At 35.9% G+C, this 24803-nt stretch overlaps 1 protein-coding gene across 1 annotated transcript in view; it reads right to left on the bottom strand.

The window, feature by feature from the left end:
• LRP1B (LDL receptor related protein 1B) overlaps positions 1-24803 on the bottom strand; it is a 707094-nt gene that overhangs the window by 95670 nt on the left and 586621 nt on the right. Inside the window, exons 59-64 of the mRNA XM_063307533.1 lie at positions 17396-17518; positions 13897-14078; positions 10149-10348; positions 5166-5354; positions 4063-4211; positions 3595-3688 (exon numbers count right to left, since the gene is read on the bottom strand). Coding sequence (XP_063163603.1) covers positions 3595-3688; positions 4063-4211; positions 5166-5354; positions 10149-10348; positions 13897-14078; positions 17396-17518 — 937 coding nt within the window. The remainder of the gene's footprint in view (positions 1-3594; positions 3689-4062; positions 4212-5165; positions 5355-10148; positions 10349-13896; positions 14079-17395; positions 17519-24803) is intronic.

The raw sequence follows: 24803 nt of genomic DNA, 5'->3' as shown, positions 1-24803 counted from the left end.
CCCTGAAATTTTACTGCTACCAAAAAGCTTTGTCTCTAGTATATGTTTTAACACACAACCTAGGAATTCTTACTTGTACTGAATTATTTTAAATCGTTATAGTTTCAAAACTCTATAACAGTAATAAACAAAAGGTTTAAAATATTGTATATGCTAAAATAAGGAATCTTTGTTGCTGTTTTGTTATTGTTTTCCTGCAGAGTGGATCTGTGGACTTTGCCACTCTAAACATCAGCTTAAAGTTTATCAGTAGTGTCATAATAGTAGTCGCATAATTGATAACTCCATCTAATTAAGAAACACTCATCATGACTTGTACCAGTCTTTTTCAATACCGCTGAAACATTAATTGCAAAAGGCAATTAAGAGCACCTAGTTTCCTCCTGGATAATCTAGTCTTGAATGAAGGAGACCACCTCTTATTTTGAATTTAAATTATAGTAAGGGAGATAAGTATTGGGATCCATGTTGTATCTGCTGCCTGAAAATCAATCTTTACTTCTCCACATAGATTGGTATACTACACTTACATGTGCCTTATAGGACTGTTTATTTTAGCAGGGAATTCCATTCCATTTAGTGGGGAATTCCATTCTCTTGAGCATCCTAGCCACGTTACTGGTTACAGGGAATGGGGGGTGGGAAACCATCAAAAAGTTGCCTAGTAATTGCCTGCTTTGAAAAGAATATGACCTGAGATCATTTACTTCTTGCTGAGAAATATAAGAGGAATATAAAGCAGCTAGGTTTCAGGAAATGAGTTTACTGAATAAGTGAACAGGAAGAGCTAAGAGGAACCTTCCAGGAGAGTGAAACAAGAAGAAAGAAGCTATGTATTCTGAGGGACTGTGTGCTCAGCTGTGAGGGCTGGATATGCAGCAGGTACAGCATATCTTGAAGGCTGATAATTGTCCAGTGTGTCTGTTTGTGGGGGGTGGTAGTGGTGCTGAGTGTGACTGCTTTGTGCTGAGTAAGCATAAATTTGAAAGGAATATAAGTCAGCCACATTCGAGGAACTAAGCAAACATATATGGAGAATAAAAACAGTTTTCTAGGGAACTTCCTTTCCTCTCTTAGTCAAGAGTTTAAAAAGGGAACAAGAAAAATATAAATACATAAAAGCCTTTCTACTGGTGTGGTCTAAAAGGCAAAAGTAAAAAAGAAGGTGCAATGTTTGTAGCATATTTGTCATTCTGCCTGAAAGGAACTTGCAAGCTTGGCACAGTCCTAAAGAAATGTCAGAGAATTAGCCTACAGAATGGCCACACTTCAACTGATAAGAAAGGAGAAGGATTTATCACGTCAAAAAAGGCAGCTTTACAACAGAACCTGATAGTGACAGAAATTCTCCATAACGAAGACTATCAAATGGAGGAGTAAGTCCAGTGGGTGAGAGTAAAGCTCAGAAGTAAGAGACACAATTCATATTCTGCCTCACTGGAACTCAGAAATAGTTTTCAGGTCCTTACAAAGAAAACAGTCTCTGAGTGTTCAAGGAAGGAAAAAGAAGTACTGCAAGAGAGAGGTCCCTAAATGGCAAACAGAATGCTACTGTTGCCCTATAGAAAGACAAAGAGAAAGCTCTAAGCAGCTGATGGCCCACTAGTATGTGCAACTGAAATAAATATATGCTGACAAAGACCTATTAGTTTATGGAGTTTGCTGTCTTTCAGGACCAAGGATCAGGTTAAGGCAGAATAGCTTCCAAGTTATCAATACATATGGGACAAATAATACTGCAGAGAACTGATTCAATCATATCACCATGGACTTTGAAAAAATCTCAGAAAGAAGCTTAAGACTTTGGGGTGCTTAGCTAGTATTCTCATTCATCTTTCCAGTCCACAGAAAAGGAAAGATGAATACAGCAGATCAATGTCTAACTATGAAATTGTATTGAAGAGATTTTGCTTTCTGAGACAATAATCTGAATTACCTAGATGACAGATTGGTGACAGGCATCTCACAACAACTTGTAAAAATGTATTTGGCTAAAGCATGACAAGCTTGATTAGGAGAGCTTTATAAAGAATGTTTAGGGGTTGTGTGGGGTGGGGATGGACATGAAAATCCTGAGGGAAGGACCTCAGGTAAAGATTTGTGCATTGTAAAAGGTGGGACTGTTGCTGAAATAAGGCCTTTTTAAACACCGAATGACAAATCTGAAAGAATCGGTTCATACATTTCATGGCCTTCATTGTGAGTATAGTAGTGCCCAGAGTATGGGAAATAAACAAGATAAGCCTGAGCTGTTAGTTCAGAGAGCCAAATATAATTTAAAAGGTATAATGGAGACCTGATGGGATGACTCTGACGACTGAAACATAGCAACTGAAGGAAACATTTGATAAAAAGGAACAGAAGCAGGGGAAACATGTAGCTCATGTATCCAAATGAATGAGTTTGGCAATGTTATAGAGAGCATCTGGCTTAAAATAAGCAAATAAAAGTAATGCTGTTGTCTATCACCCATCTAAGCCAGAGAAGATCTGGATGTTGTCTTCCAAAAGCAAATTGCTGTTCTTTTGAAGAGGCATAAAGTGGCAGGAATTAAAGGCGAATTGTTCTAATGTCTGCTAAGACTAACTCTTAAAAGCATAATTACCTTTCTGTGTTTCTGTGTCTATGTTATTTATTTTATCAGTGTTAACATAGATGAAAATTCTTATTTTTCTTAAAATATTTCTATAAGAAGATATAAAATAATAATTGGGAATAGGCATCCTTGTTTGATATTCCTATTTCTTTGAGAACATTCTTTACCTGCTTCAACAATGTTCCATGAAATTGGGGGTTCTTCATCTTTCTGGTGACAAAATGTTATCCCTATATATTTATTTGCATCTTGCTAAAATTCTAGAAGATTCTATTCAATAAGGGTGACTTATAACCATTGTCCTAGCAAATTTGGCCTATCATGGCTAATGCAGCATAATACTTAGATTGTTTGAGTAAGACTAAAGGTAGAAGACCTGATTTAAATTTCCATGCAGCCTTTACATCTGGGGAATTATTTTGGACCTGTTAATATCTTACATTGTTACTGTGTGAAAAATTCTGGATGAAGAACTACGTATATCACCTTGGATATAAGTGAAATATAAATGCACAAACAAATGAAAATTATGGAAGACATGCTCTTGCTTTCTGACAGTACTGTTTACTTTAAGCTTTCTGAATGCTGACAGGAGGAATTTTATGAAGTTATCAAATGGTCAGCTGATTTGATCATATTTCTGCCACACTACAGAAGATGGGTAGCAGCAATACATTTTATAAGTGATTAGCAAAAGGCTAATAAACCTCTTTTATATTATTAATAGTAGATCTAATACATATATAGGGGCATTAGAAAATCTAATTTCTAAAGTCCAACTGAAACTCCTAGATCTACAAAATATTTGATCACTGTAAGAATTAAGATATTGTAATTTGTTTTACTGTGCAGTAATATTCTACATTTTCAGATGTAATATAGAAATCAACCAGTATGACAAAATGACTTTCAGCAGTTGTATCTGTACCACTTAAACAATATGAACTGGTAAGTCTGAAGAATAGTATTTCTAAAGTGTTATATTCATTTATACTTACGGCACTCTTCAGGTTCATCTGATCCATCTCCACAATCATCCACAGTGTCACATTTCCACCAAAATGGAATGCATTTGTCAGTCCTGCAGCGGAACTAAAGGAGAAATATTTGGCAGAAAACGCTTAAAATAGTTACACAACTTACACATTGGTGTATGTGTATGTATTCTATATACAATGTAAATAGAATAAAACATCAGTAACTGGAATCTGATATACTTTGAAATGTGGTTCTAGTTACTATTTTCCATAAGCAACTTTGAAAAGTTTTATTTTTTAATGTATGTAACTCTATTGTATTTGCTGCAACAATATCCAGTCTTACAAAATAAATACATCTGAGAATTAAATATATAGGATTTTACTATAATTTTCTAACACTGGCATATGTATCTCAAAATATCTAAATATACTTAAAAGGAGATACTTAAAATCTTACAAATCTCCCATTCCAAATAATATACATACTTGACTGGCTGTGCAATTTGATAAGCAGGTCTTATTATCTGCTGCGAGATAAAAGTTGGTAGGACAGGCACAAGTGTGAGTTTTGTTCGGGGCCAGAAGGCACAGATGACTACAGCCACCATTATTTAATGTACATGTATGTTTAGCCACTAGAAATGCAAACATATAACAGTTAAAACATGCCCATAAAACTCAAGTAAAGCAAATTCTAAAACTGTAATATTTTTGAATTTAAAGATACCTCTAACATGTTCAAACCATATACATTTTAGGAAGATTATTTTAAAAGGTATGTAAGAATAATAAATTATGGAAACAATTGATACCACTTTTCTATAAAAGATAGTTTATATCACATAAAATCATTTTATATTCTATAAAACTAATTCAGGCAATTGACCAATAATAACTGCTCTGTTCAGATATGTTCCCACATAAACACAGAAATCAGCTGTGAGTACTCCCTACTTTCTCCAAGTCACACTGAAACATCCATGAAAACATTGAGATTTTCTGCAGTGTGGACATGGTCATATGTAAGTTTCTACCTCCCATGGAAGCTTACACATGTATGCAAAGTCTCCCTGCTGCAGAAAATGTGTCTTTACTTTTGAAGATTGTTATTATCAGTATAACAGAGAGGGAAAGATATGCTCACTACTCATCATACTGAATTCTACACAGGATATATAGCCTGAACGGAGCTAAGGAAAATTCTAAAATTTGAGTTAATGTGAGTTCTGCACCATTAGGCCATTTCTAGTTGTCCAGTGAAGATGATTTGGAGGATGTTTTTGACCCAGCTAGAAGGAGTCTGGTCATCATACCAATATTAAAAATGCTGTTTTCATTTCTATCCACAATCTGTTACAAGAACTAGGGAGAATGGAAGAAGTTCAGTAAGTTACTGAAAGCTGTATCTGGGATTCACCCTATTTAACCATAATAGGCATTTTGTAGAATAGCCAATTCTCTTATGTCTATTTTATTTCTCTAACAATCTTTAGTACTCATAGTGCTAAGCAGAATTTAGTAAGAAGTCTGATAACAAAAAAAGAGGAATATGCTTGATTGAATAAGTGATTTAAAAAATTAGTTCTTACCATTAGGTTGTCTATATGAATGATACACTTGGATATCAGTTATGGCATGCCATGAGTTAATCAGCGCTATTTTATCAGCTCCAGAGATTTTATGGGCACGGTTGACAGTCTTGGTTTTTCCATCTGTCCAGTATATATAGTCTTCAAATAATGTTAGAGCAATCACCCCTAGAACATGTTGATTAGGGACTGCAATAGAAACAAACAAACAAACAAAAACCCATTAGGGTTGTTTTGAGTTTTGAAAAAGACTGATAGTTAAAATACTTTATATTGCAAAAGCCAAAAAGGGGCTTCTTTGGAAACATTGCTGTTATGCCTGAAGTTGCTTCACAATCACTATGACTATGTATTGAGATTGTTTAACAAGTTATATGTCTTTCAGCCTCTGCCTTGTATTGAAAGTCTTTTAACAGTTTTCTCTTTCAGCCTTCTTTTCACTGAATAATTTGTGATGTGTCCCACTTTCTCCATTTGGTGAATTACCATTCCAACCGAGTCTACCATCCTGCCTTCATTTTCTGTATATATATTTTCAACCCATATTTCTTTCTGCAACTCCTAACTTTCCTCTAAGTAAATTCTGATGAAGAATTATCCAAAATCTGACAATGATTTAAAACAGACTCAAGTGATGTAAACTAATAAGACCCCACAGCAAACATCTTGGAACATCTTGCCCCCTGAGGTGAGGCAGGCCCCTTCACTCCTGACCTTCCGGAAGGCCCTGAAGACCTGGTTCTGCTGTCACTTGGGGCAGGAAGGTGGGTAGTCATTCTTGGGGGTGGCTCATGCCTTACAGCCCCTCCCACCAGATTGGAATTTTTATAGCCACTTGGATTCTATATTTATTTATATTGTATTTTTATATTTGTAACTTTTTACTTTTTATGGGATTTTAATGTTTATTGTTATAGTATTAACTTTATTGTAAACCACCCAGAGTCCCTCTTTTGGGGGAGATGGGTGGTAACAAAATTTGAATAATGAATGAATGGAATAAATAAACAAACAAACAAACAAACAAACTCCACTACAAAGCTGCAGGGCAACTATTGAAAAGAACTGATAGAAAATCAAATTCAGCAAAATATATGGACATATTTTGAAACATTGTCTCTCAAGACAACCATTTTGGCAGAAAAGCAAAGGAGACAATCTTGGGCAGTAAGGTGATAACAGGATGAAGGACTATTGTGGTGTTATGTGAGTGGAATAATTATCCTGCTGGAAATACTCTCCAATCTTAGATATCCCCATAATGGTATGAGAATAATTGACCCCTCAGGTATCCTGGACCAAGCAATTTGGAACTTTGAAAATCATTACCAAGATTGAAACTCTGCCTACAGTTAAAGACATTTTTCCATAAGGAATTAGTATATGGATATGAATACACACACACACACACACATGAAGAGAGAGAGAGAGAGAGATATCTTCTTTTCAATAAGACAAATAAGTAGTTAAACCAGACAGCTGTCAACAGCTCATAAAACTTTGTAGTGCAAGTGCTCAGGATAAGAGACTTGAAAACCAGAGGTGGAATTAACATTAAAACTAATGATTTATCTGACAAGATCGCTCCATGAGACTGGGGCAATCAATGGTAATGTGATTTGTAGGAAGACCAGTCAATCACTGAATGCAATATTCCCCTTCCTGTCATCCCCACAGATGAGTATTACGTAAACAATTAAAGTTTCTCTTTTCTCCTTATTTTTATACAGTTGCCACAGTCTGTTCCTTTAGTGCCAAAGTGGAAATGAAAAGGATGTTAAACATTTTATGTCTAATCAGACATGTCAGATTTACAAGATCAGGATTGTCAGATTTAGAGTATTGGGATTTTTTTTTTTTTAGATAACTATGTTTCATCAATTCAGCAAATTTTAACAAATCCAGTTTTTCATAAAGAACAGAAATATATTTTAGGATTAGGTTTCACATTCTTGTTTTCAGTGATGGTAAAATGTATACAGTATATTAAATCCCATGTCTTACTTAGGGTTGACAGAGAAAAATACTCAGTTTTCATTTTAATCTAAGGGTATCTACTTGCCCAAAGTTAGTTTTCCTGCAATTTTCATCTATTTCTGAGGAAAAGAAAAAAATATTTTATAGTGGTTTGAATTTTTCCCATTCTAGACAATGGGAGGGCAGAGGTCCAGAAGTAGGGATATGAAATTCCATTACCTGAAAAGAGATCCAGGGTGGAGTGATTCATATAAAAAACTGGATCTGATTCTCAAAGCAAATTATTATACAGTAGATTCATTTATTATAATCACAGATAAGGAATAATACATATATAAATTATGTGTGTGTGTGTGCACATGAACATGTTTGCACACATGCATTTGCCAATTTAGATTAGCCTAAGTATCATTTCTGTATATGACAGGCTCTAGCACAAAGTTTGGGTATAAGCAATGTCTTATCAGACAGTAGTTTGATAAGAGATACTGCAAGTATATTTTTGAAGCAAATTGAGTGCCCCCTAGTAATGATTATGTATATGGAAATCAATGTTATTTATTTATTTGTTTTTCAGACTTATAGTCCACCACAATCACAGTATTCTTGATGGCTCAAAAAATAAGAATGTTCGATGGAGTATAAAATATAAACATAAAACAACCCCCAACAGAGTTCATGGCATCAAAAGACCTGCAGAAAAGCTGTTTACAGCTTTTTCTGGAAGGTGGACAATGTGGAAAACAGAAGATTCTCCAACAGGTGGTCATTCCAGATTATACTGGAAATTCATTAATGAATTACTTGAATATTACATGAACTTGTTCACCACAGAAAGCTATTTGTGAACATTTTGCCAAAACTTAATCAAAAGTTCCTGTACAATTTCATTTTTGCCTATTAATAGAATAAGCTTTGAGTGCACCTCACTAAGTTAGGTAAAGGGTAAAGGTTTCCCTCGACGTAAAGTCCAGTCGTGTCTGACTCTAGGGGGCGGTGCTCATCTCCGTTTCTAAGCCTTAGAGCCGGCGTTGTCATAGACACTTCCGGGTCATGTGGCCAGCATGACGACACGGAACGCCGTTACCTTCCCGCCGAAGCGGTACCTATTGATCTACTCACATTTGCATGTTTTCGAACTGCTAGGTGAGCAGGAGCTGGGACGAGCAACAGGAGCTCACCCCGCCGCGCGGTTTCGAACCGCCGACCTTCCTATCGGCAGCTCAGCGGTTTAACCCGCAGCGCCACCGCGTCCCTCTCCTCACTAAGTTACATGATAACAAATTAAGTACTTTCATCTTGTACTCTGAACCAGCTAATAGCATTTCAAGCATCTATATTCCAAGATTTTCAAAGTAAAGTTGAATTTCTAATAGCATAATTTCTGTTTATGACAGGTATAATGCAGTGTTCTGTATTCTTTTTATTTATAATTGTTCCAAAGAACTGGATCTAGTTTATTCAGAGAAAGTCATGGAGTCTAATATTGTAGAACATAATATAAATAACATAGCTGAGTTAAATTCTTAATTATAAAATGTTTTATTGATCTGGGCAAAATAAACTGTGTACATGGTACTTTATACATTACTGAATATCTTTTGGTAAAATTAACTATTTATAAGAAAAAGTCAAATTAATGTGCTTAATATGTATTTTATTTATAAGATATTATTGGGATTTCTAATATTATATTGAATGCAGTACTTATGTGATTATAATGAAAAGCAAATAAGTATGCCATTTGTTTTGGGATATATTTGTAATTGCAAGGAAATAATCTGAAGATCAAAATGAAGTTATTGCAGTTTAGGCATGATATGAATGATAAATGCAGGGGGAAAAACAGAGGTCCATCCCCATCTTAGATATATGTATGAATCTGCCTTGTCTTTCGTAGATTCAGAAGTGATATGCACAGCATCAGTAGTAGGAAGCAGAAGTTACACTTCTGATTATAATTTCATTTCTCAAACATCAGTTTAGGAAAGGGAATGTTTCCTTTCTTTATGCTTCTCAATTTGGGTTTTATGTACATGTGTGCGCACACGCGCACACACACACAAAAATATCCCTAATAAGAAAGTAGGCAGGAAATACAATTTGTCACAATTCAAATTAATTATTTAATGATTGTATTTGATTTGAGATATGAAGTTACCCAATTCCAAAGAACTCTCAATATTCAAACAATACAATTGGAGTAATTATTTTAATGTACTCCAATGGCTTTTATGATGTTTTCAAATTATATATTGCCTATTGATTATATTTTACCTGGAGAATAAATAATGGAGTCAGTGTACTTCTTTAAATACCATTTTTTTCTAATTTATTAGTGTCTTTTTTTAATATGTTGAAACTGTGTATTATGATTTTAAATGAATAGGCAGATTAAATTATGTCTATTTACTTCTATGAATGGGGAATATACCAGTGATGTTCCCTCATTCTCTGAATTAAATATTTCTTGGTTTGGATTAGAATAGATTATTGGATTTTTAAAAGTTGAAATTAAGTTTTATTGATTAACTAATTCCATGTAAATATACTGCTTTCAAAACATACCATGTTGTAAATGAAAGCATCAATTTATTAACCAGCAAAATCTATAGGAGTCAATTCAAGCAAGAACTGTTTTAAAACATTCTGTTGCAAAAGCATGTGTTCTTCATACTGTGCATATATATTGTCCTCAGCTTATTCATATACATTGTGTACCAAAAGTCAAGCCCCAAAGGCCAAACACAGTATTTTTTTTCCAGAGGTATTGTTATTGTACTTAGGAATGTTCAAAGGACACACATCAAACAAGTAAGGAAGTGTTTAGAAGAAAATGACAAACAATTTGAACATTTAATATAATTTATGTAATAAATTGTTTATAGGGCCTGACTTTAAGTACACCCTATATATTGTTTCAGAAAATGTAGGTCATAAAAAATACTTTTTGAATTTTTTAGGGAAAATAGCCTGTCACAGTTTGTTTCTTGGAGTGTAACTAACTTTTATTTCTGTGGGTGCCATCCATATTAGCAAATTCAATATGATTTTCATCAGCCCAGTATAGTCTTCTGTTGATGTAGTCTATTGAAAGAGCCATGGGTCTAGATATCTGTGTTTCTATCACAACTGTCTGATTAGAGCCATCCATGCCAACTCGACCAATATGAGGATACTCACAGCAATCAATCCAATACAGATACCTAGGAAACAAAATTGAGAAACATGGTGTTAGTGTACAACATAAGCATACTAATACTACAATTGGAAATGTTGTAACTACAAAGTTATGTGTAGCATTTATATTTAAGTATCACATTGTTCACTGTGGATGACCTAAATTGATAGCTGCTAATCTGGAACTCACAAACTCTATTCTGTCTCAAAAGAGTTGATAATGGACATAATGTTGGTCAAAAGCTTATGGTCAGGGTTATGTTTCTTTTAATGAATTCACACATTCACCTATAAAGCAAGAGACAATGATCTTACACTGGCAAAAAAAGTGTACAAATGACTGAATTATTTTAAATTTTCCACTCTCCTATATCTTTTCTCATAACAATTCATTACTCTAAAATCTTTATCTATGGAAATTAACTTATAATATTCAGCAGTGAATGGACAAAATACTTGGAGCTAAAGAGTGGCATATAATTTGCAATCCATGAGCCAATGTATCCCTCATCTTGTAGTGCCCAAAACATTCTCAAATAATATTGTTCAAACCATTTTCTGCAGCAGCTCAATACTTAGTCATGTTTTGCCCTTTAAGTGTTGAAAATAGATATGCTAAATTTCCACAACCCTTATAGCATCTATTCTTAACTTTTAGCCCCTTCCTACCCAACAAAATAAGAAAAAAAAAAAATGGCTACACATTATCAGTGCATTCTATGACATTGAAAATATCCCTGCATCCTTTAGGGGCTACCCTAGGCTTAAGGGAAAGGAAGGTGTGGGTGGAAATAGAAAATTCAATATAATTGTCCCACATACTTCATTTATTGTTAATATATGTTCCCAGCCTCTACATAAATGGGATATCAGTGACTTTTGAAAATAATTTTGAAGCAGTTCAGCAATATGATGTCTGATTGATTATGTGCCATCAAATCAGTGTCAAGTCTTAGCGACCACGTAGATAGATTTTCCCCATGATGATCTGCTTCTAACCTGGTCCTTCAGCTCTTCTAACATTGAACTCATCACTACTTTAACTGAGTCTATCCACCTTGCTGCTGATCATCCTCTTCTTCTCCTTCCTTCCACCTTTTCCAGCATTAGAGCCTTTTCCAGAGAGCTAGGTCTTCGCATAATGTCTCCAAAGTAGGATAATTTAAGCCTGGTCATCTGTACCTTGAGTGAGAACTCAGGGGTGATTTGTTCAATGATCCATTTGTTTGTTTTCTTGGCTGTCCATAGTATTCTTAGAAGTCTTCTCCAACGCCAAAGTTCAAAAGCATCAATACTCATCCTATTCTGCTTCTTCAAAGTCCAACTTTCACTTCCATACAGGGAATACCATGGCTTGCACAATTCTGATCTTTGTAGGTATAGACACAGAATTTGAATATCTTTTCCAAGGCCTTCATGACTGCTCTACCAAGTGCTAGTCTGCAATGTATTTCTTGATTGCTTTTTCTTTTACTGTTGATGGTTGATCCTAAAAGGCAGAAGCTATCCACAACCTTGATAACTTCATTGTCAATTTTAAGGCTGGTTGTTCTATCTGTTGTCATTAGTTTCATCTTCTTTATATTTAATTTTAGTCCCATTTTTTAACTGTGTTCCTTGACTTTTATTAGTAGGACTTGAAGATCCTTTCCATATTCAGCTATCAGGGTAGTGCCATCTGTCAGTTTCAAATTGATCATAAAATTTATCAACCTCTTCTTCTATATCATTGTCCATGAAGTCTAATCAAATTTATTTGGTCATTGATTGTACTGTAGCCAAGTACTGTTCTTGCTATACCCTTCCTAACTATAAAAACAAAGTCGTTCCTTCTTGTTTTTTATGTCCCGTTGGGGGGAGCTGGGCGGTGACATAAATTATATTAAATTAAAATTAGTGTGATCTTCTGACTGAAGGTGTCTGATCACAATCCATCTCAATTTTCTGATCTCTAAGATGTCAATTCGTAGTCTTTTCATTTCATTTTTCACTATGTTGAGCTTTCCTATATTTACACTTCTTATATTCCATGTTTCTACTGTAATACTCCCTTTGCAGCTTCTGATTTTCTTTTCCTGTATGGCAACATCAACAACTAGATGTCCCAAAGGCTTTGATCTAGTCACGTCATAAAAACCATTAATACCCCATAAGATCTCAGCTCTTCCTCAGTAGCATGTTGAGTGCCATCTGACCTGAGGAACCGATCATCTGGCAGCTATATCATCAATTATTTTGTATTTTCTATTGACCTATTCTTAGAAGAAAAAGATGGAAAGCATTAAATGCTGGAACAAAAGCAGAATCTCTAAGATGCCCTAAGTTATTTTTTTAGCCAGTAAAAACTTCATTGGGAACATTTAACATTTTGTGTTCTCTGGGTGAACAGTTACAAAGATATTTTCAGAACTATATAATATATTCTTTAAAGTCTATTTATAAATGACATGGAACTGGAGGTAAGTGATGAGGTGGGGGGGAAATAAGAGCATGAAATGCTCTAAAAATAATTCTGCAAACTAGGCAAATTAGTTTTAAAATGCTAAGTGCAGTCAAATGTAAACAATTGCAAACAAATGTATATTGGAATGAAGTATCTGAATTTCATATATGTACTGATGATCTGTAAGTTGGCAGTAACTGATCAGAAAACAGATTTTGAAGACATGATGAATAGTTTAAAAATAAAAGTGAATTTCATATTAGGAATCATTAAGTTATAGATTGAAAATAATATTGCTTATATAGATTTCCCCTGATATAAATTTGTGGTGCAGCCACAGGTGGAATATTATGTATAGTTTCTGATTGCTAAATTTCAAGAAAAGATATAGAGTAATCTTTATTCTTTACTCAAGAATAGAGTAAATATTGGTCAGAAAAAAGGCAATCAACATGATTAAAAGACCACATGAAGAAAATTATAGTGGACACAAGGCTTCTGTTTACAACTGAAGGTCTTTAAAACAAAAGGGCCTTTATTTAAGTTTTGCTGGTTCTTCCTCATCAAACATTTGGGGAGACAGAATGAGTGAGGAACATTAGTCAAGAAAGTGCCTGGGGTTTAGGTTTCAATCAAGCCAAAAATGAGTACCTCAATTATGTACTTATATCATTTTTCATTAAAATGCAAAATGACAAAGTATATAATTCATGCCATTTGTATGACGACATCATAATGTATGTAGCATCATTTTGACTTATGGTAATTTCTGCTGGATGCCTATACATAAGCCACTGTCACAAGGAATTTCAGTGCAAATGTATAGTGGTTAATGGCTTTTATTTGAAGTACATCATTCAGCAAATTGACTGATTTACCTGTTATTAACTCTCAAACATTATTGCTCAAATTTAGGCTAGACAAGTTTCTGACTATTATTTAGCATAACCTGATTTTTTCAAACATTAATATGACAATTATTTCTATTATCTTTCATATTAGCCACATTAGCTCCAAAAATGTTTCCCCTTAAACATTACTCTTGTTGAGAAGGATGATATGTTTCCTTATAAACATTTTCCTAACCATAGATAATCAATTGCACTGTTAATTTGTATGATAACTCCATACCCAACTTGAGGATCTAAAGAGAGATCTCTAGGGAACTTCACCCTTTTGCTCACAAGAACAGTGGGATACAAGCCGCTGAGTTTGGATACTTCAATCATCCTTTTTTCTGTGTCAGCCCAATAGAGATTCTTTCCAACCCAGTCAACTGCTAGTGCATTAGGAACAGCTGTGTTATGAACTACCTAGAGAAATGAAAATTGTATAAGTAGCAGAACACAGAGAAAAATGGGGGAAAGTCCATTTCATTTCCCTTCAAATATTTTAAAAGAAGGATACCATTGAGATGAGAGTAAATAATTGTACTACACTGAAAAATGCAATTATGTAAAGTTCTTAGTTTTGAAAATATTTGAGGGAAAGGATATTAATAATTAAATTTGAATAATAATATAATTTAATAAATTTAATAAATTTAATATAATTAAATTTGAAAAATAAATAAATAAATTCTTATAGCATGTTAAAAATAACCAACAAGAATAAAAGGCATTATACAGTAATTTTATTCCTGTTTTACCAAATAATTACTACACTCTAAAGAATCACTTTAGGCATATCCCAAGGAATTCTTTCTCTGATATGCAGAATCCCATGCCATCTTGCATCCTGGTTTTAGATATTTCTTCAGGTTCAAATACACAATATGGTTAGCTGCTTTTCTTCAATACACAACAGCAACCAGTGATATAGTTTACTAAGTGAAACTATCAGAAATAATGGCTGGAGAATAGGAGACAAGGCTTTCTATATTTACTTTTACGAACAGAAGGGAAATAGGCTGACACAGTGGTTATGAAATGCTATCAGCCAGAGCAGTCCAAGTGGTAACTGCACCCAGATGGTACTGGCTGCAACATTTCCTCCATCTTCACCATCTCCACCTCCTAAAGGTAAGGGTAGGCAGCCCCATTCCAGTCTATCATTATGAAGCTACTATGGACAGTTTTGTCAAGCAAACCACCTCACTGCGCAAGGCTTTGTCCATGTGACTCTGGGGAGGCTGAAACCACAGACCATGTCCTTCTTCACTGTGCCTTCTACAAAGATATCCGCATTAAATTCATTACATTGCTGATTAGTAAACATCCAAGGCGCACAGATCCTGAGTATATGCAATTGCTGCTTATAGATGAAACTTCTACAGTTATGGCACAGGTAGCCAGGTTCTGCACTGCAGCAATGAAAATCCAACACATCAAGAGAGGCCAATCTTCATAACTGTCTTGTATACAATAGTAAACTTTATATAATTTTATCTACATATGCAACATAGTCGTAATGTAGTTTTTCATGTTTTATATTTTATAACTAACACACTCTTGAAAAATTCTATATTCACAAATAGTTAAAATAGGCTACACCCTAGACCTTGCATATAGAGTTAGATAGATAATTAGTGTATTTTAACTGATTTAAATATATATTTTTATTATATGTTGTTAATATCTTAAGCGTGACTATGTTTGTTTTGCAGAATGACACTATTGTATTGGTCTATGACAGTAATAAAGATTTAACATTTAACAAACCACCTCACTGGCTGCTGCTGTAAATAAAACATCAACATTTCCTTTGGGCATGGAAAAGTAGTAGTATAATCCTTTAGATTATGAGGAAATGTGGGGAAAGAATGAACCCAGATTATTTATTCATCTGTCCGTCCATCCAATTTATGTGGCCACCCACCTATCTAAGGAAACTCTGGGCTATTGGATGTTTACTTTTTTTCTTATACAGCAACTAATCTTCCCAGGCAAAATGGTCTATTATCAATATTATATGTAATGAAAATCAGTTCACAGAACTCCTTTTTCATCATCATTTCCTGGAAAAGCCATGACAAACTTAACAATTTAACAAGTAAAATTAAAACTACTGTGCAAAAATAAGAATATGGGTTTGAGACAGCTCCAAAAATAGAAAAGTATAGTCATGGATGGATACATAATGCTGAGCTCAGTACTGGCATCCATAGGGAAACCCTGGTCCAAGTTAGGTTTGCTGAGAACCCTCATCAACAAGTTTTGATTTGAAATATGAATACACCTGGATACATGTTTCCATTGTGATTAAATCAACTTCTAAGAAAAACAAACTTCACATGGCAAACTGTATCATGTAGCAGTCTAAACTAAGTCCAGAAATAAAAAGCAAAATGAGAGAAAATCATTACCAAGAACCTTTAAATAATGTAGAAGTTCAAATGGGTCAAATGTAACAGATATTATACAATATACCATATCCTGAATAAGCTATATATTTCATAATGTCATGTATTAATTATTTAATATTTTGACTAGGCAAATTAAAGAAAATATTTTATTTATTTATTTATTTATTATTCAAATCTAATTACCGCCTATCTCCCCCAAAAGAGGGACTCTGGGCGGTTTACAATAAAATCAAACTACAGCCATAAACATTAAAATCTCATAAAAATCAAACACATTACAATTATAAAATGCAATAAATAAATAGAAAATCCAAGAGGCTATAAAATTCCAAGCTGGTGGGAGGGACTCTAGGGTGCGAGCCACCCCCCAAAATGGTTACCCACTTTCCTGTCCCAAGCAAGATGGCAGAACCAAGTCTTCAGGGCCTTCTGGAAGGTCAGGAGTGAAGGGGCCTGCCTCACCTCCAGGGGCAAGATGTTCCAAAGGGCGGGGGCCACTGCAGAGAAGGCCCGTTTCTTGGACCCCGCCAGATGAAATTCTCTTACAGACGGGGTCCGTAACATGCCGTCTCTGGAGGATCGGGTGGGGCTGGCCGATGTGATGGGGATGAGACGGTCCCTCAGATAACCTGGCCCCATGCCATGTAGGGCTTTAAAGGTGATAACCAACACCTTGAATTGGCATCCAGTGCAGCAAACTGGCATCCAGTGCAGCTCGTGCAGCAAGGATATTATATGTGCCGACCTAGGGGCACCAAAAATGGCCTGTGTGGCTGCATTCTGGACCAGCTGAAGCTTCTGGATACTCTTCAAGGGTAGCCCCATGTAGAGCACATTGCAGTAGTCTATACTGTCTTAAATATATATTGACTAAGCCAAGCACACATCTATATGTGTGAGTAGCTGACAATTCTTAAAGATTTCCACTAGCACAAATCAGACCACAACAATATATGCATTTTAAGTAGTATTTGAACCTATATTTAGTTAGGTATACAGTATATCAACTAACAACAATTGCAGTTGTGCAATTTAAGATCAGTTGATCTGTAGTTTGAGGGGGGAAAAAAGCTTCATCCAGACTTAGTTATGCTCAATAAAAAACTGATTTAAATCAATATGATTAAATTCATCATGGTTAATCTAAGTCCCATTAGTTTCAATGTATATATTCAAAATATAGCTAAGTCTGGATCAAAATCTATTTTGCATGGGTAATAATTCTTACTGGCTTAAGCTGTACAAAATCAACCCAGCTTTGCTATGGAACAACATTAGCTACTGATCCAAATAAGGTTTAAAAATCCATGATTACTTCCCAATCACCTTGACATCATTCCCATTCAGATTCATTCTGTTTATTCTACTTCCATTTGGTCTGCTGGAATCAATCCAATAGATGAACTCTTCTTTGTAGTCAAAGTCTACTGCAATCACATTATTTAGGCCCTAAAAAGGAAAACAATAACCTCAGGATTTGCCATAAACAAATTAATAAAGATAACAATTCCTACAAGATTAATGATCAAATATTAATTAAGGGGAGATTTTTAAAAGCGGGGGGATATATCCGTTTTTCCCAAATGTTCAGATTTAATTTTAATAGAACTGAAATAGGAGCACACAAGCAACCTGGGGTTTACCACCAAACAATTGTCCCCTTCTATGTACTGTTAAGTTCCCAATGGGAAAAGATATAAGCAGATTTAAGCACCAGAATCTATTCTCCAACCATCTCAATTTTCCATGGGAGGGGGACAAAGTCTCCATAGAATAATACCAGTTAATGAGGAGTAAAAACTGAGGACCATATGACTTCTGTGTAGATGAGCTTCCCATCTAAATTGACCCTGTGGTCTCTTATGTTTCCTCCACACAATATCATGTACACAGAAAAACTACAGTTCTTCTTAAGTCTGACATTAAATACAAGCTCAATAATAATTTACCATAATTAATAGCATGCCTATCATATGATACAATCTTTATAAACTGAGCAGCCCCACACATTTTCAGACTTTAGCAAAATCTATTAACAGTTTGAATTCTTTTTAGTTTCTGAATTATAGCTGTAGTCAAATCCAAATTAGAATGAAATTATGGAATGGTCATGTGTACACTAATGGGCAGATGATGATGATTAGATTTATATTCTGTCTATTTTGTACAAGTACAAGTAGTGTACATAATGCTTCTGCCACCTATCTTCCCCACAATAACAACCCTGTTAGGTGGGTTGGGATGAGAGATGGTGACTGGTTGAAAGTTACCCAGCTGGTTTTCATGCATAAGGGAGAATGAGAATTCATGGTCTCCCAGTTGTCTGTTTGCCTTAAAAATTTCCTCCAGAAGATAATATATTTTTTTCAAAACAGCAGAAATAGTCTTCAATTTACTCTATATTTGAGTTTGCTGTGTTTGCAGCCAACTACAAAAAAACCTGCATAATATGTTAACAACTGTGGGAAGGAAGGAAAGAAGGAAGTCCTAGGATTACAATGTTATCTATTTTAATTCATTTATAAATTCTTAATCTGCTTCTCAATGTTAAAAAGTAGGGAGCCATTACAGCAGTTATAATGAATTATTATTATCTATCTATAACAGATAGATCCATTCTGTTTCAATCTACTCAGGTTTTATTCATCACTGCTTTAAGATTTAATCCAGATTTAGTTAAATAATTAAATATGGAATAGTTATAAATTAGAAATCTGATTGATTGACTGACTGAATTTATATGGCTACCCAACTTGAATAATGCAACTCTGAGTGACTTACAATAAAAAACAGACCAAGATAAAAACAACAGTCAATATAAATAGACAATGAGCAAAATACCCTCTTCCAAGGAGACTTTACACATCCTGGCCCCATAGGGGAATGGCCAAGGTTTAATGTTTTTCTAAAGACCAACAAGGGGTGGGGTGGGGTGGGGTAGGGGTGGGGGTGGGGGGTGGGGGTGGGGGGGGACCAAGCATGGAGGTGGGGAAGAAATCATGTCAAAGGGCAGGCTCCACTACAGAAAAGGAACAACTTCTGGGTCCCATCAGGTGGCACTGTTTCAAGGAATGGAACCAAAGCATGCACATGTTATTAGAGCAGGTGGGATGGGCACATGCCCTTGTGGAGATGCAAATAACTCAGGCCTGTGCCATGTAGGCCTTTATAGGTGATAACCAGCACTTTGAACTGCACCTGGAAGCTGATAGGGAGCTAGTGCAGCTTGCAAAGTACAGGTGGTCCTAGGTTAACGGCCATTTGTTCAGTGACCAAAGTTACTATGGCACTGAATGAGACCTATGGCTGGTCCTCAAAACTGTGGCTGTAGCAGCGTCAACCAGTCATGTGTTTGCCATTTGCGACCCTCAGTGCCAGCTTCTAACAAGCAAAGTGAGAATTGTTGTGATATTGATGATACGCTGATAGCTGACCTCCCCCAGCAGCTTCATGTAGAAGTTAAAAAGAAGTGGGGAGAGGGGATTGCCCTGAGGAGCCCCACAAAGCAGAGGTCTAGGGCTAGACTGCTTCCTAGCAATTGGGACCAGTAACTCAGTTGTTAAGCAAAGTGGTTAAGTGAACAATTACATGACTGTGACTTGCTTATAATTTTATTTCAGCTTTCCTTTGCTTTACAGTGTCAGAAGAATATAACCTCAAACAGCAGGGTGAGCCCAAATGGTGGGGAAGGATTCTGGAACTTGACTCATGAGGAAGCTGGGTAAAAGAGCAAATCTTAGAGACCTTTTCCCCCACTCCCCACCCTTTGGAATGCTCACCCCAGCACTGGGATAATTAGCAAGAACAGAATTAATGTTCGTATTTACATTCATTGGAGAGGAAGGGATTACAAGAGAGTAAGCAGGCACACAAAGGGGAATACACATTGAAAGGAATGCTCTGGCACCGGCTGTTTGCCTAGCACACTCCCATCTGTGAGCCATCACCTGCTTAGGAGGCAAACAAAAGCCTTTAGTGTGAGACTGATTAGAATCTGGTCAATTTTAGACAGCAGCCACAGATTCTAATCAACTAATTAAGGACATAGAGCTGAGCTTGTTAACTCTTGGTTAGCACGTTTTAGGACCCTCTGCCAGAGAAAAGCAGGTTAGGAAGAAATAGCTTGTTTAGACAATCTCTCTGTTTGGGGGGAATGAAAAAATGGGTTAGGCACAGGGCAATGCATACTGACTGACTGTAATGGAGAACACATGGCTCTGAGAGATGTTGTAAAGGTCATAAATGTGGGCATTAGTTGCAAAGTTACATTTTCATCTCTGTTGTAACTGCAAATGGTCACTGTCCAAGGGAGTCACTAAATGAGGACTACCTGCATATCCCAGTCTGGATCCCAACTAAAAGGGGTCTAGATTATTTGCTTCCTCCAGGACCCTTTGGAGCTGCAGTCTCACCACCTTCTCAAAAACCATCCCCCAAAAGGCAATGTTGGAGATAGGATGAAAATTGTCCAAAGTGAGAGTTTCTTGAGGAGACTGCACTATCTCTACCAAGTGAGCCACCCCCTGCCCAAGAAAGATTAACCACCACATGGATCAACTTAAATGATCCTTCCTTGGAGGCTTTAACCAATCAGAAGGGGTATGGATCTAATGCTCAGATGGTCAGACCAACAGCACCAAGGGCACTGTCCACTTCCTCAGGACTAATAGGTTTGAATTCTCCCAGATAACAAAACAAGACCATGCCTCAGTCACCTCTATAACACCTCAAATCCAGCTAAGAGCAAAGCTGAATAAATTTATCCACCAAGTGTTGAGGAATTGTCAATGGATTTTTGTTCTGCCCTGTAGGATTATATTATTAGAATCTATAGTTTCATCCAGATGGAATTACAGTTTAGTCCTAACCTTCGACTGTGAATGAAGGAGTTTAAATATAGTGGAGGTGGCTCTCTGTTACTTCTCCCTGTGTGGTAACACTCCAGCAAAGGGAGGTATTCCACTGTAATAGAGGCCCTGCTGGATCCAACAGATTGAAAGCCATGAAATACTTCAAAATAAGACATTTTTGGGGTGGTGCAGAGATGATCCCTCAACATACCTTATTGGAGCTGATGCAGTAAAAAAGAATACAAAATACAATGTTCCCATATGTTATGGTCTGGCTGACATGAATCAGTGAGGCTTAAGATTTATAGGCAAAACCACTAAATTGTGGATCGGATGAGCACATTCGAAATGCCTGAGTTTAATCCCTATTATTTCTGTGACAAACTAAACACATTTTTATTTTTTATTATTAGATTCAAAAACAGTAAAAATTAGTAAGGATCACATAATAAAACAAAATGTAGAAAACCACAACTGAAAATATCAACATAGCTACACATAACTCTAACACGAAGAGGCTACTGAAAACTCTAAGTTCCTATTGTTTGGTTAAAAGTGTTGCTGACAAGTAGTAGGGCAATATAAGTCTCCAGGTTTAATATGAGGTTACAGTGTTTCCCAATCACATCTGCATTCTTGTTCCACAATCTTCCCAGCTCATTCATGGAATATCATAGGATTTGAGGGATTCTGACAGAGTCATCTTCCTTTTGTAATATTTTCTAATTATCTTCTGTTTTTCTCATTCCCCCCAAATAATTTAAAATGAGTATTCTTTATTTAATTGGTAGCACAAGGAAGCATCCTAAACTTTTGGGAAGGAAATATTGCTTGCTTAGTTTTTTTTTGTTTTTTTTTAAGGGTAAGTTAAAAATTATATACTGACCTAAAATGATGCCTGTTAGATACTTAATCCCAGTGCAATGGTTGTTTAGCTGACCTTAACAGAAATGGTTTTAGATCACAAATATTTCTTTCAGTGCAAATCTCTATTTCCCTACTACAGAAGGCCATCCATCCTTAAAAAAAAAAAATGTCTCTAAAATGACAGATTAATTTGCTTACATACATCCACCCTGCCAAATTACCATATTATTCATTATCAAGGGTGAGGGGATTAAAACTGTTTCTGTAGGTATCACTACAAACAGTCCTTCTTACAAAAAGGCTTCTTGATTCTTACTAGATATAGATGATGCTGAGCAATGGACCTTTGTGCTTGGTTCAGATACTGATCTTCAAGCCAGGAAGGAGCATCCACTCCAGGTGTTTTCAATTTGATATGGAGTAGTTTAAAGGTCTGTTCAAGCTGTTTTTAATTCCCTGCAAAGTAGGCTACAATGACATTGTGTGACTGAGCAGGCTGATTGTGCAATACCTTTGCCTCAAACAGATCCTGTAGCTGCCCCAGGGAAACTTACTTTCTGGTAACAGAGTTGGCATTATTCAATAGTTCTTGCATTTTGCCAGCTTTGTTTGGTGTTGCTGAGTGTGGGGTTGATGGATCATGGTGATTCTGCACAAAATCTACTAAGAGAGGAGTTATTTGTAGTCTTTGAGGAGCATATTGGTAACGTATATTCTGGATCCAACATTTACAGTAGTTTTGCAAGGATATAACTTACTTTGACTGCAAAGTCTTAATGCTTAAACAATAGCCCTATTATGTAGGCTGTTTCAAGTAGCACTAACTTGCTTGGCAGTTCTTCTGGAGGTAACATTAGGTATAAACAGAGCTCAGATGGGAAAATCTCAGAACTAATTTCCAAGAGTTAAAACCAGACAGAAAATCACCAGTAATGGAGAGTATAGGCATTTTTACAACTGCATCCATTTTTTTTCCAAATATTTAGGCAATTCGAAAATATTTTTACTCTTATTATGTCAACCTGGCTCAGCTGCTTGTATCAGTTTTAAAGAAAAATAACAGTTTATGAGAGGGTAGATCTGTGGCACATGGACAATAAGAAGTCATGAAAACCATTTCCCTTGCTCCAGAGTATCATTACTCTGTGGACTCACTGATGAGACCTTTCTTATCAAAAGTCAGCATGGACATTTGTGATGGGGGTGAGGGCAAGAGGGGCAAATAATGAAACACATTTAGCATTGCAAGGCAAATTCTTCCCCTTTTGTCCTTATGTTATGTCAGTCCTTCAAGGTAGACCAGGATAGGAAAGAGACACTACAAGAAATACTAGATCTCTCCTTTACTGATATAGGCTAAAATAAAGAATCTTGAAAGCTTCATAGATTTTTTCTTTCACTCCCTTTCATACCCAAGAAAGTCAAGGTGGACCAATCGTCTTCATCTCTTCCTGTTTTCCCAGGCAAACTGATGTTTTTGTAACACTTATTGTATATTTTTGTCAAGACCATCTCCTTACCCTTCTACACATTATAACATCTTATTCAAGTACATAAGAGGCAGACTTGTATTGAAACGACGTGGCACATGTTTTGTCATTTTGAAAACAACTCCGCTTGCTGTGGACATTTCCGAAGGCGAATTCTGTAAACATTTTTTTAACATTTTGGATCAGTATTAGACTATAATCAAGCATATTACTACAGTTTGCTGTATGCTGAGATATGATTTCTTATTAACCTAATCAGGAAGTCTCATAATGGAATATTTGTTCTTTATGTAGCAAATGTTTCGAGAATGAGGCAGTTTTCCACCATAAAAAGTGTTGATACATGGATATGCAAAATTAGTAATTAATTGCAATAAAAGTCAAAGTTACAGTAGAATAGAGGGACATTTGGGCTTTAGTGATTAAATCTTTGTTCTTTCTGTCCTTCCCAATTGCCAAGAATCTCCCCTGGAAAAACACAACACAGAATAACAATAATTTGATGGGAAATGAGAGTAGGATCACTATATATGGGATCAGACATATTTGAAGAATGACCAACACCAAGAGTGATGAAGTACAGTAGGAATATCGTAAGAATGGTACTGAGAATGAAATTGGGTAGAAGATTTCAATAAATGCCACCCAGAAATTTGGAGTAAGGCTATAGACTCTCCCTGGCTTAAAATTCTACCCATAGCACCATAGCTTCACCTTTAATTATCTGATCAGTGCCCAATAACATTCTGTAACTTCTACAACTTACTAGCTGAACATTTTCTAATACCAGTATTGAAGAAGAAATTGCTTCCAGAATCCAATGTCTACATGAATCCTGAGATAGTTATCTTTCTTCTTTTTAGGTAGCATGGTAAATGTGACATTCATTCCCTTGAAAAAGACTTCAGATTTATTCATATTGAAGGCATGAATAGGGCATGAGGGAGATTGGCTAATTCTAACCCTAAAATCAAAACTGGTGCAGGATCCAATCAAAAGATAAGGAGAATAATGAAAACAGAATCATGGTATCATGAAGCAAGCCCTGCCTTTAGGCATGTATTGTGACACTGCACACACATACAGAAAGGGTGGTACTGGTGGATAGGATGCACACCAAATCTAGTCAAGCTATACATGTTACTTAAAATAGGTTAAAAACATTTTCTTCACAGGGATGTGTTCTGAAAATATAACAGAGGAACCACTGAATTTTAAACCTGAAATCTGATAAACAACACTGAAGAGAACAATAGGCAGGGTTAACCAAAAGTAAAACAAGCCAAGCCATTTCAGGCTTGATCCCTCCCAGTCCCGAGCCTCAGTAAGCTAAGGGACTGCCTTCAACTCCCCACTCCTGCCTATCTCCCCCCATCTCTGCCCTTTTTGCCACCCTGCATTCTGCCTTGTGGGGTGGCAAGCAGCCCCAGAACTGCCTTTTTAAAAAGGTTTATTATTTTTGTACACTGTCTAGGAATGCTTTGCATGACACTTAGAATAAAAAATGTTTTATATAACTATATAAAA

This window comes from Candoia aspera, chromosome 1 (genome assembly GCF_035149785.1).
Source record: "Candoia aspera isolate rCanAsp1 chromosome 1, rCanAsp1.hap2, whole genome shotgun sequence".
Classification (NCBI taxonomy): Eukaryota; Metazoa; Chordata; class Lepidosauria; order Squamata; family Boidae; genus Candoia; species Candoia aspera.
Note: the sequence above shows the minus strand (reverse complement) of the source record. Positions and strands in the feature narration are given on the sequence as shown.